At 30.1% G+C, this 12871-nt stretch overlaps 1 protein-coding gene across 4 annotated transcripts; it reads left to right on the top strand.

The window, feature by feature from the left end:
* The first annotated feature begins 832 nt into the window (after nucleotides 1–832).
* LOC115705095 (THO complex subunit 1) lies at nucleotides 833–9630 on the top strand. Of its 4 annotated transcripts, none has more exons than XM_061108565.1 (22): nucleotides 833–1109; nucleotides 1413–1446; nucleotides 1547–1630; nucleotides 1745–1819; nucleotides 2038–2131; nucleotides 2697–2842; nucleotides 3131–3202; nucleotides 3644–3716; nucleotides 4433–4498; nucleotides 4619–4665; nucleotides 5245–5316; nucleotides 5448–5573; nucleotides 5694–5759; nucleotides 5839–5880; nucleotides 6261–6377; nucleotides 6488–6570; nucleotides 7546–7612; nucleotides 8200–8271; nucleotides 8441–8491; nucleotides 8682–8741; nucleotides 8844–8993; nucleotides 9105–9630. In XM_061108565.1, exons 2-22 carry the CDS (start codon nucleotides 1444–1446, stop codon nucleotides 9357–9359), a joined length of 1821 nt encoding a protein of 606 aa, XP_060964548.1. In that variant the 5' UTR covers nucleotides 833–1109; nucleotides 1413–1443; the 3' UTR covers nucleotides 9360–9630. The 4 variants fall into 4 exon arrangements, with proteins under 4 accessions (XP_060964548.1, XP_060964549.1, XP_060964550.1 ...); XM_061108566.1 differs by having other exon boundaries at nucleotides 904–1039; XM_061108567.1 differs by lacking the exon at nucleotides 5839–5880 and having other exon boundaries at nucleotides 907–1109.
* The last annotated feature ends 3241 nt before the right edge of the window (nucleotides 9631–12871 follow it).

Below are 12871 nucleotides of genomic sequence, written 5' to 3'. Positions count from 1 at the left end.
CCCCACCCCACCTTCACCTTGTACACCTAACATTCGATTAAACGTGGATCTCAGGTTCTTTTATTATTATTTTATTTTTTGTTAGAAGAGAAAAAACTATAAAAATATTGTTAAAAACATAAATTTATTAAATTTTAAATGTGGTATCGAATATCTATGATGAATGCTAATTGTTACTATAATTAATTTATTTTTTAAATCTAATTGTTACTATAATTTAAGATTAGACATTAGAGATTTTTGTTTAGTACTAGTGATAGAATTAATAGTCACCGTCAACATTTTATAATTGTTTTAGTATTTGCTTTAGCATCTGTAAAAAGAATAATAAGCTAGTTACAACTCAGATTATTTTTTTGACTTCTTTATTTTTACACCTCAAAATAATTTTTTTAACGAAATTCTACATAAAAATTCCTATTGCAACTATAGCGCTGCAACCTAAATTGCAACAAAAAATCGTATAGAAACCCCTATTACAACTAGCGCTGCAACCATTTTAGAAACTCAAACCGTAAATTTAAAAAAAAAAATTAAAAAAATAGTATATCGGATAATTTCCCTATTTTTTTTTCTTACTTTTAAGTTTTTTTAAAAAAATATGCCATATTTATTACAATTAAATTTTAATGCCATATATATCAAAACTTATCTTTTTTTTTTTCTTCAAAGTCCTACAAAAATTAGTTCTAATAATTGAACTATTGTCTTTATTACTTTTTTTTTTTGGCTAAATATATAGAAATTAGTTTTAATAATTAAAAAAGATGAATATAATTGTGGTAATTTTCATAAAAGGGTGGATATGTTTGTATTGTTTGAGTTAGCCCAATATGAGAAGCCCAGGCCCAGGCCCAGGCCCAGGCCCAGATAAACCGAAGTGGCGGGTTCCAGTCACAACACAACTTCTTGGCTCTCTCTCTCTCTATTGGCTTGTATGGCTTTCTTCGGTTCTGTCACTAAACTCTAACTCATCAGCGGTACCCTAGAAATATATTCAACCTCGTTCGCTTACTCATCGGAGATCGGAGATCGGAGAGTAGGTTTTTTCCGTTTCATTCATTGGTTGGATAACACAATTACTTCACTCACAATTCACAACACAACAGGTACTCTACTTAGGGTTTTGAGGCTGCTAATGTAAACTAGCAGAATTTTTCAAAATATTCTGTTAAAATTTTGTATATAGGCACATATATATATTATATGTAGATAAGATTTAGTTTTCAAATTTGAGGTTTTTTTTTTTGTCCAAAGCAAATGTTATACTATTGGTTATGCTTATAAGCAATGTAGTTTTAGTGTTTTACTAAGAAGTAGAACAAATTGTTCATGCATCAGACTATTGACCAATCCATAATCCTGCTTTGATATCATTAAAATAATCAAATGTGTTTTGATTTCAACTGCAGGTTGTGTATCATTGGCTCCTCCAACAACCAAATGGTCAGTCAGTTGAATTGTATCCGTATCTTCTTAAAATTTGTATTTAATACTTATTTGAGTAATTGACATATAAATAACCCTTCTTTCTACCATTTCCCAGGAAATTTTTAGGAGGGCCATACTGCAACCTGGGCCACCCGAAACTTTTGCTTTACAAACAGTTCAACAAGTCATTAAACCTCAGGTATATAATATCTCAATCTTTTCTTGTCTTTGAATTTTAGGTTATGGAATAGGATATTTTTAATTTGAAGGCATTGACTTGGTTATCCTTAATTATTGGAATCCTTTATTACAGAAACAAACAAAGTTAGCGCAAGATGAGAATCAGTTATTAGAAAATATTCTCCGAACTTTGCTTCAGGAACTGGTGGTATGTTTTGCTATATATATATATATATATATATATATTTAAGTATGCGAGCTACATTTTTATAGTATTTATTAACGTTCTATGCCCTTTTCTGTAAATTGAATTTGGGTGTTGAGGATTGTTTTCTTTTATAGAACTGGAGAAAACCTTCACTTTGTTTGTTTTAATATACTGTAGGCAGTCAGCCTCACTTTATTTTTGGTGCTTGTATCATACAGTCATGTGCAGTACAGTCAGGGGAGCCAATAATGCAATATGGGCAATCGATAGATGAGGGGGAGAGTTCCCTGGGCCATATTCCGCGTCTTCTTGGTATGTGCATGTTTTGATTTGTTAGTCTTGTTATGTGTGTTTCCAATTATTTAGTGCTCTAGATTTGTTGCAACTTCAACTCTTTAAACATTTATAATGGAAGAGTATAATTTCACTTTTTTCATACTTTGTTCTATTTTATAGATGTAGTAAAATCCTTGGTTCCTTTAATAGCAAAAATGTAAACGTATCACGTCAGGTTATGCTTGTACCATTTGTTGAAGCTTTGATACTTAATTCTTTACTGAAATGATAGTCCCTTTAGGACTTGCCTCGTAAACTTGAACTACAACTAGTACAAATCTTAAAGCTAACCAATTGTAAAACAAATAATCTGAAATTTGTAGAGCTGAAATATTAGTATTAACTATGAGTATACATTACACACCTATCTATTTAAAAACACCAAAAATTTAGACTTCCTATAAGTTTTTTTGCTTACGGTGGATGTTGTGGTGCTTAAATATGCGTGAAAAGATGGTCTTTGGAATCACTTTATCTTCACTTAGTATGCATTGTTTCTTTCTCAAACACGGCCCTTACCTGTCTCCCCCTTCCTGTACAGACATTGTATTATACCTTTGTGAAAAGGAGCACATTGAAGGCGGCATGATTTTCCAGCTCTTAGAAGATTTAACTGAAATGTCTACAATGAGGAACTGCAAAGATATCTTTGGATATATAGAGAGTAAACAGGATATATTAGGGAAGGTTTGTGCTTTCTTGATTGTCATGGCTCACGGGATACATTTAATACCTATATATTGAGAGAGAAAAAAATTCTATATATTTATTAAATGTTTCAGTGTTCTTTCATCCACTCAATTTCTACTAGACATATAATTGTGTATATTTACATACACATTCATGCTATTTATTCTGAAGCAACCTAGTCATATTTTCTACTAGACATTCATGTTATTTACTTTCTACTAGTCATATTTTCTTTCTGAAGCAACCTATTTATTCTGGTATGTAAATTTATTCATTCACCTACAGGTTGAGCTTTTTGCTCGTGGTAAACTTGTGATGTTGAGGACATGCAATCAACTTCTTCGTCGTCTTTCGAAGGTATAGGAATTGTCACCATATTGTAGATTACAAGCTACAATTTCATATTGTACTAGGATTTTCCTATTGTTTTTCTTTGAATAAAGTGACTCCATATTGACCTTATGAAGTGTCTACAGTTTTTGAAGTAGCTGGCAGCTGAGGGTCAATATAGGGTGTTTGTTGCTTGGCAGTTTGTGATAGTAGGCACAAATTCAAATTCCAACATTAAGAATGAGGGGTTTATGTCTGTTTGTTATTTATGTCTGCTGTCATTTCATATTGTTTCTTAATTGAAATTGATGTTAATTCAGTTACGATTCACTACAAAATTTTGTTTGCTTGAATTGAGGAAAAATTTATAAGTTGGGAACCCTCTTCTCTTGCATGTAATTGTTGTGTCCCCGTTTGATACATTATTAAGTGATGTTTTATTCTGATGATTGGAATTTGACTATATAGGCAACCGACGTGGTCTTCTGTGGACGAATTCTAATGTTCCTGGCACATTTTTTTCCACTATCTGAGCGTTCAGGTATATATATAGTTTATATCTGATCATATTTAAAAGAAACCACTCTGTATAAATATTAGGAAAATCTGAAGGAAAAGGGATCGGAAACGATCTCATAAATTTTTATATGTATTTGTTTCTTACTCTGTAATCTATTTTGAAAACTTGAATCAATAGAAGTTTTTCTCCTTGCCCTTTCATTTGGAACGCAATAGCCCCTTCGAAGATTAAGGTTTCCAGCTGGCTACTAACTTTGGGTAAACTCAACAATGAGGAGACTCTTCAGAAGTGACAGCCTTTCATAAAGATCTTCCCATATGAATTTGGAGTGGTGTGGGCATAGCCTCGCCTTTTTCAAGACATTATGTCTTGCGGGAAGAAACAAGGCCCACTTCAAGTAGGAAGAAAGAGGTCTGGAACATAGCCATTATAGCTACATGTTGGCAACCCTATCTCAAAAGGAACAGTTGTATCTTTAGGGTATCGAAGAATGCATTTAGGAAAAAATTAAATATTTTAGTCTTATGATCTATAGGTCCTACAGTTCTCTTTTGTCGGATGTCTTGCGAGATTGGAATCTGTGGCATTAATTTATTGATTTTACTCCCTTTCTGTAACCAATAGGACTTTTTATCCTCTTGTGTAATGTTTTCTTTTATGCTTACCATGAAAATGAAAATCATTTTTATGTTAAGCAGTATTCATTTTAATGTTTCTCGTTTGTTTATTGCTTGCAGCTGTAAATATAAAAGGAGTTTTTAACACATCAAATGAAACAAAATATGAGAAGGACCCCCCTGATGGTACATGCTAGTTATGCAATTCATGGTTTTCTTGTTTTAGGTTATTTTACTGATCATTGCAACTTTACTAATGTTCTTGATTACTGATTGCACATAGTAATCTTTTCTACAAAATTTCAGGCATTTCCATTGATTTCAACTTTTATAAGACCTTTTGGAGTTTACAGGTAAACCTATCTTTTGAAATCATGGTTATGTGACAAAATATGAAAATAATTGGTTTCTTTTAATGACCCTTCTTACCTCTCTTCTAGAGAGTAAAATAATCTACTATAATTATTTTGTATTGACTACTTTGTCAACAATAAAATAAATAAGAACTAGAATAGATGAAATATTGTTGCTTATAGCATAAGATGCTAGAGTTATTTTTCTTCATGTAAAGTTACTGGAATTGTAGCATAGCCATATATTGTCCCTCTCGATATCATATGAAGTGTAATATTTGGCTCTTGCCCATAAATTCAGCCCATACTTGTAAGAGTCGAAGTTCTCTTTTAACTACCCATGCAGTATGGTTTTTCATTTATTGCATCTATATTGGTAAACATGCAAGCAACTGCTTATGATGAGTGCATGAATTGCTTATAAGATTTAGATTTATTTTAACAGTTGGCTCTATGATGTGGATTCTTCTTTTACATCTTTTTGATAAATAATGCAAAGTAGGGTTGTTTTTTATAGCAGCTAATTAACTTCTTCATTTATTTTAATTTTTATTATTATGTCTTTTTCTTAATATGTAGGAACACTTTTGCAATCCTGCTTCCATAAGTCTCGTTCCTATCAAGTGGCAGAAATTCTTGTCCAATTTATTGGTATAACTGAATCTCTTTATTGGTTTTTTTGTTTGCTTTATATGATATTGCCTTTCTTTCTTAATTTATTACGGGAGTGCTTATTTTTTCTCTGTTGTCTATACCGGAATACTATTTCTTGAATTTTACAGGTTGTGCTGAATACATTTGAAGCTCAACCTTTAAGTGATGAAGAGGGAAATGCCAATAATTTGGAGGAGGAAGCAGCAACTTTTAGTATAAAGTATCTTACTAGCAGTAAATTAATGGGTTTGGAGGTATATGATGTTGAAACATTTTGAAATGTATTTAGCTTTTACTTTGTGGTTGACCAAACCTTTAATTTATTTTTTCCCTTTTCCTTATATTTCTCTGGGATGGGGTTGTGGATAAGACAGTTAAAGGACCCAAGTTTTCGGCGACATATTCTTGTCCAGTGCCTTGTACTATTCAACTATCTTAAGGTAATAGCAATTTTTGCAATGATCTATTTCAGTTTTTATATGCACTTAGTAGTAGACACTAACTCTCATTTGCCACTAGGCCCCAGGTAAAAGTGAAAAAGATTTGCCCTCTGAGAGTATGGTAAGTACTATAATGTGTTTGTTTAGCCAGTTATTCAAGCATTTATTTTTTGTTGACTTCATTTTGTTCATGCTGCATCGAAGAAAGAAAATGAGTTAAATTGAGAGTTTTATGTCATTAATATTAGTCATCTTAATATTTTTTTACTGTACAAGTTATGTATCTTTTTATGAAGCTATCTTACTGTGCACTAGGCTAAACTATGATATTTATCACTTATTTTATTTGAGCATGAAGGTTCGATTAGTTTCTTTCCCTTAATAGGAAAGTTTATGCCTATTGAAAGGTCATTTTTATTTGGACTTTTATGCCTATGAATACAGATTTATGTGAAGACACAACTGTAAACATTAATTTTAACAACTTGACGTTGCTTCCAGAAAGAGGAAATAAAATCATACGAGGAGCATGTTAAAAAGCTGCTTGAGATGACTCCACCAAAGGGTAAAGATTTTCTTCATAAAGTTGAGCATATACTCGAACGTGAAAAGAATTGGGTGAGAATGTCTCAGTTGCCTCATTTTCTCTTGCTTAGACTTTTAGAAAGAAAATTGATTGTTGTTATGAAGCTTAATTTATTTACGAGTTATCTTTTTGTGCTTATTAGGTGTGGTGGAAGCGTGATGGCTGTCCTCCATTTGAAAAACAACCTATAGAGAAGAAAGTTGTCCAAGATGGAGCTAAGAAACGGTATGCAAGTCCACAATTTTCAGTCCTTATCCTATAAAGCACTTGTCTATTTGTTACTAGCTAAGGAGTTTTTTATTTTTATTTTATAATATAATGTATATACAGTACATAGTATATATCCTATCCGATTAAGGCATTCTGTGTTAAAGAGACTCTTTAGCTATTTATTTACAAGTAGTGATCATTTTGTTTGAGATGGGTATGTTTTATATGTTGGATTTGGATTTCGCCTAGGCTCTTTTGATTTGTACGTGACAGAACTGGGGAATATCCCTCCTACTGGAGTATGGAATGAATGGAATTGTGGGTCTCTTTGTGGCTTTGTTATCTTTTAATGAATTTAGAGACTGTTTAAGTTTACTTTAATCTGAATAAGCTAAAATTAATGAGGGTAGATCATACCTATGGAGGACAGCTGTTCTAGCAATTATGTGGGTTATTTGGCTCGAAAGAAATAACAGAATTTTTGAAGGGATTGAAGCCTCAGTTGAAGACTTGTGGGAAAAAGTCAGATTTTGGACAGCTGTTTGGGTTTATAAAACTAAAAGTTTTGAGCAGTTTTCGTTCTTAGATTTGAGTAGCAACTGGAGATTGTTGTGTAATGTGGTATAACAGTACATGATTTGTTTTAAATGTTTTATATGTTTGTGATAGAACACTTGTAATCATGGTATTCCTCCGCCACAAGTGAGGCTTTCTATATATGTCGGGGGAGGGGTCAAGCTTAGACTTTGGCCTCTTTCTCTTTTTCAAAAAAAAAAAAAATAAGCTAAAATTAAAATTGAATATATTCCTAGTCCCTAGCCTTGTGTTTTACTTCTCTGTACTTCTGTATAATTTGTTTTATCTCCTCATAAGTCATAAATTGGTTTATTTATTTTTATATCCATCTAAAATTGATAAAGCAACATGCTTCTTGATTATATTTCTTTCTTTCTTATGTGTTTGAAATATGTTTGTTTATATATTCTTCAGTAGGCCAAGGTGGAGACTTGGAAATAAAGAACTTTCTCAATTATGGAAATGGTCAGATCAGAATCCGGTGTGTTATCTTGCCTTTCTAAAATGATTTTATTAACACTAACAATTGCCAGGATGTGAACTTAATTAACTTCCAAGTAACACTAGAAGTGGAATTATTTCATAATGTCATAACTATCTTTGATGTGTAAAGTTAAATCTTTTCTTTTGTTAATTTAGAAATGAGAATCCTAGCAATATATATAATAACAGTAACATAATTCTCAGTTTTCATTCCTTTAATCTTTTAGGGGAATGAAAAGAAATTCCCTTGTATTTCTAAAAGAGAATATTAATACAAATCATGAGAAAATAATAATTCGGTAATGATAACTTAAATATCCTTGTTTTTTTCCTCTATGTTTTTGTCTCCAATTTTCTTCCACTAACTATACTTGGATAATTTTGACTACAATTCGTTTTAGAGTTTTGAAAGTAACAAAACCTGTTAGATATTAAGTTAACAAACAGATTTTACTCCTAAGCCCTTGTATTTAACTTAGTACGAAAATTTCTATAAACTGAAATCAATGATTTTTTATTTTATTGTTAGAAACCAATTGTATTTCCAGGTTATTTGCTGAACGTTTTGATCATTGACATTTTCAGAATGCTTTAACGGATCCTCAACGTGTTCAGACTCCTTCCATAGCAGAATACTGGAAACCATTGGCTGAAGATGTGAGCACCTTAAAAATTTTATTTACTTGTTGATGAGCCATTTGACAAACTTTAAACTCGTTTATGTTCTCTCATAAGCATATGTTGGTTATTGGTTTTCATATATCATAATCCGTATCTGGTTAAATCTTCTGGCATTACTAAATAAAATAAATTCTTCAAATTACAGATGGATCCTGCTGCTGGGATAGAAGCTGAGTATCACCATAAAAACAACAGGGTGCGTAATTAACTTTTGTGGTGATTAGTTAGTTTGTTTCAGTGTTAATTATTTTTATTCTATATTATATAGGACATAGGTTATTCAATACTGCATTAGTTCTAAAGCTGATTCAGTAACATTTCATATTTACTTGTTTACATTAAAACTGAGTTTGTGCCATCTAATAATGGTCAGTACCGGTATGCAGGTGTATTGCTGGAAAGGTCTACGGTTTTCAGCTAGACAGGACTTGGAGGGATTTTCTAAGGTAAGATTACTTTTAAAAATTGATCACCGAGACATCATCATTGTTCGATTCATTTCCCACAGCCTGAGAAAAAAAAAAGACCCCATCTGGATTTCATTGCAGTTTACTGACCATGGCGTTGAGGGAGTAGTGCCTGTAGAACTTTTACCACCCGATTTTCGTTCCAAATACCAGTCTAAACCAAATGACAGGGCTAAACGTGCTAAAAAGGAAGAAGCAAAAGGTTCTGCACAGCAAGGGGAAGAAAATCAGGTATAATGGAACCCCATCTTGTTCTTCCCTTGCTTTCTATAATAAGTTTTTCTGCATTTGCTATGTTCTCTCGTTAATGTCTTCTAATTTTGTTTTCTCTCACCGGTACAGATCTCAACTCCTGCGAGTGAAAATGATGAAGGAATCAGAGGTGATCTCGAGACCTCTACAACCCCAATGGATGCTGAACCTGAAACCGCTGGTGTGACTGACATGGTGTCCCAAGGTGGCAGTCCAATGCCGGACGAAAACCAGAAGCAAAACTCTGACACAGATGCCGGTCCAGAGATGGGCCAATTGGAAGCAGATTCTGAGGCAGAGGCGGGGATCATTGAGGGTGAGGTTGATTTAGATGCAGCTTCCTGACTATGCCAACATCAAGTTCGATTTGGAAGAGAACGAACTCATCTTCATTTCCGGAATACCAAGCAAACTTTTACAGCCTTGTAATGCTCCATTCTTAAAGGTATTATAACCAGCTTAGTGAAACTTTAGTGGCTCATTCCTTCAAAGGTGCAAAAATATTTATTTTTTGTAGGATCAAATCATTACTTCTTTATGCTCGTCAAAACAGTTTTGCTCTTTTTTTATTTGTGAGTTTTGTAGGCTAAAAATGAAATGACCTCTTTTAGTTTTATACATTAGTTATATATAAATATATATATTTAAAAAGAAAAAATAAGAACTCATCATTAATTTTATAAAAAACTAATTGTGAATAATAAATAATAAATTAATAACTAGAAAATAAAAAACTGTATAAAAAAGAAAATAAAACTCATCATTTTTTTTATAGAATAATGATGAGTGGTTAAAGCTTGTCGTCGATGAACAACAATGATATAAGTTTTGTGTCAATATAATTAGTGAATATCTCTTCCACTGTGTCTGTCTTGAAATCATTAGAAGTGTAAATTAAAAAAAAATAAAATTATAATTTTTATAGAAGCAATAAAAAGGTACACTTTTTTTGTTAGAATTATAAAAAACTATTTGTAATATTACCTTATTGTTTCTCCATATTGGTTTTGTCTCTGCAATATTGTTGCACTGCGATACAATACATTTTTGTAGTAATCTCGAACACGTTTTGGGACCTATTTTAGAATTGTGTCAAATATTTACTAAGAAATAAATCTAGTATTTTATCGAATCTTTGTTATATAATTTTGTTCTTTTAAAAGAAAATTAAAAAAAAAAAAATTACCTCATTCAGCACTAATTGAAAGTTTTGTAATACTGCTTCTGCAGAATCGATTGATATTTCTATCTCAGGAGCCTTAAAATAAAACAAATTATTCATCAATAAAATTTCACCGTTTAAATTAAGTGTTTCAATTAGAGCTTAATAATAAACGCAAGAGAAGGCAATTTCAACTTTTGTTATATTATATAGTATTAGGCATTAGTAACATTGTTTGTTTAAAGTTATACTAGTTGCTAACCTTAAATATTAATTTAAATAATAATAATAAAAGGTAAATTTAATATAATTCTTATATTTTGTTAAATATATAAAATACAGTTTTAATTTATTTATAAAAAATTGTATCTAACTAATTAATTTTATTAAATAGTAAATTAAGTAAATAACTAAAATAAATTTGATATAAAGTATGATTAATTATTTGCATTAATGTTGAATTTAAATTTAAATTAAAATTTATATAAAAAAATAATTATTTAATTTTGTTGATACTTTTAAATAATTATCTAAATTATGTTTTAATAAATAAATTAAATTTAGTCTTAATTTTTTTAAAAAAAAAAAATTAATTAATTGATTTAACTGTGTTAGTTTTAACCCGTTAACGAAAAATAAAAAAAAAAATCGTTAAACTAACAATTTTCTTTAGATATTCACATTTAATGTAAGACAAATATAATATAATAGAGATAAGTTTAAATAATAATAATAATAATAATAATAATAATAATAATAATAATAATAATAATAATAATATATTTTTAAATATATGTAGGTTTAAATAAATTTAAATTTGAATCACAATGTTTAAAACAAGAGCAATTACATAAGCACATTTAAGAGTTTTTTGTGGCTAAACCCTGTCAGTGTCAACTATCATTCCACTTATACTTAATTCTCTAAATTCAAATTTTAGTGGTAAAACACTCCAAACTATTCAACTGTTAATAAATTTAAGGTGTTATCTATTTTTCACAATTAATTGCGAACTTGAGGTTGAAATGTTAAGTGTAAGTAAAATGATAATTAGAAGGGTTTAGCCGCTAAAAACTCACACATTTATTATAATAGAGATATAAAGAAGACATGACAACCAAATAATTAGGGTTTTTGATTCCAAAAATACATCTCACCTAATGTTCTATTGGTGGGAAGGACATTAAAGCAGGGGGATCATCTTTATTAATTGTTGGAATTTCGGTCCCATGATCATTACTAGTATGAAACCTAAAAATTAGTACTATAATTAAAAAAATGAATTATATATCATAATTATGAGATAACTAATTAATTAAGAAACTTACTTGTTGAGATTTTGAATGGAATTTGATAGTCTATGTTGAGAATAATGTGGAGGAAGAGGAGATTCTTTAAAGATGTCTTCCATAATACGACCAACATCATTATTTTCAAGAAAATACTTTGATATATCATCTTCTTCAATATTTGACGTTGGGTATTTGAAGTTTAATAAATCTTCATTTTCTATATCTTTTAACATTCTTCCCCTTATTATTATTATTATTATTATTATTATTATTATTATTATTATTATTATTATTATTATTATTATTATTATTATTATGAGAAGAATCATTCATCTTCATCATGATAACTAAATGTATCAAGCAATAATAATATGTTTCGAATAATTAAACACAAACTAAGTTTGTATGTATTTAATTATCTATCCTAAAGTAAAGAAAGAATACAAAAAGTTTAGATATACTAGTAATTACGTTCTTATATATATATAGACATTATTATCACTTCCTATTCCTAATTACATTAGAATTTGTATATATACATGTTTTTTTTTTAAAAGTTAGTTTAAAATTTATTATGTTATCTTTTTTTTTTCTTATGTTAATTAAAATTATTATCTGAGGTATATGCGTAAAAACAATTTACAAAGCAATGATCATTTATTTTTTTTTTACTGTAAAATCACTTAAATTTTATATTTTTTAACAATTAACCACGTAAATTAATTTTTTGACGGTAGAACTTATCAAACTCACATTCAAGTGTTATAATGGACCACCCACGTATACTCTCATTTACACGTGTCAAGTTTTTAATAGTCCACGTGATATTAAAATTATTTTACAATATAAAAAATAATTTAAAAATTATCAAATTAAAAAAATATATATCTTATTTCTATATTTTTTTTTTCTTTTTCATCTGAACTAATCAAAAAAATATATATTCTTGACACTCTCTCTTTCTCCCGATTTCTGATCATCTTGATCTTCTCCATGAAGCCTAGCTAGCTGCCGCCATTGCAATATCTTCTCCTTGAAACCCCGCACCAGTCCCTTGGTTCTAACGGAGAAGGCTTCGCGACATCAAAGATGGCTTCTTGGCAGCAAGTTCGTAACGACGAAAGCTTATGGATGATATGGGGAGAACTTTCGGAATCAGATCTGAAGGTAGAAGAAGATGAAGATGAAGATGAAGATATATGTTTACGTGTATTTTGCCGTAATTAATTCTTTTTTCTTTATTTATTTATTTTTATAAAAATGTAAAGAGTAGAAAGATGTGCAAAAATAAAAACATAAATTTTAAGTATGTGTGGCTTTGCAAGAAACGTTAGTCCCATCTTCTTCTGGTTCTGTAGTTGGACTTTTCATTGGCATTAGTGAAGTCATTTTCCTCCCTAATG

Source organism: Cannabis sativa, chromosome 1, assembly GCF_029168945.1.
Source record: "Cannabis sativa cultivar Pink pepper isolate KNU-18-1 chromosome 1, ASM2916894v1, whole genome shotgun sequence".
NCBI lineage: Eukaryota > Viridiplantae > Streptophyta > Magnoliopsida > Rosales > Cannabaceae > Cannabis > Cannabis sativa.
This window is presented reverse-complemented; position numbering and strand designations above follow the sequence as displayed.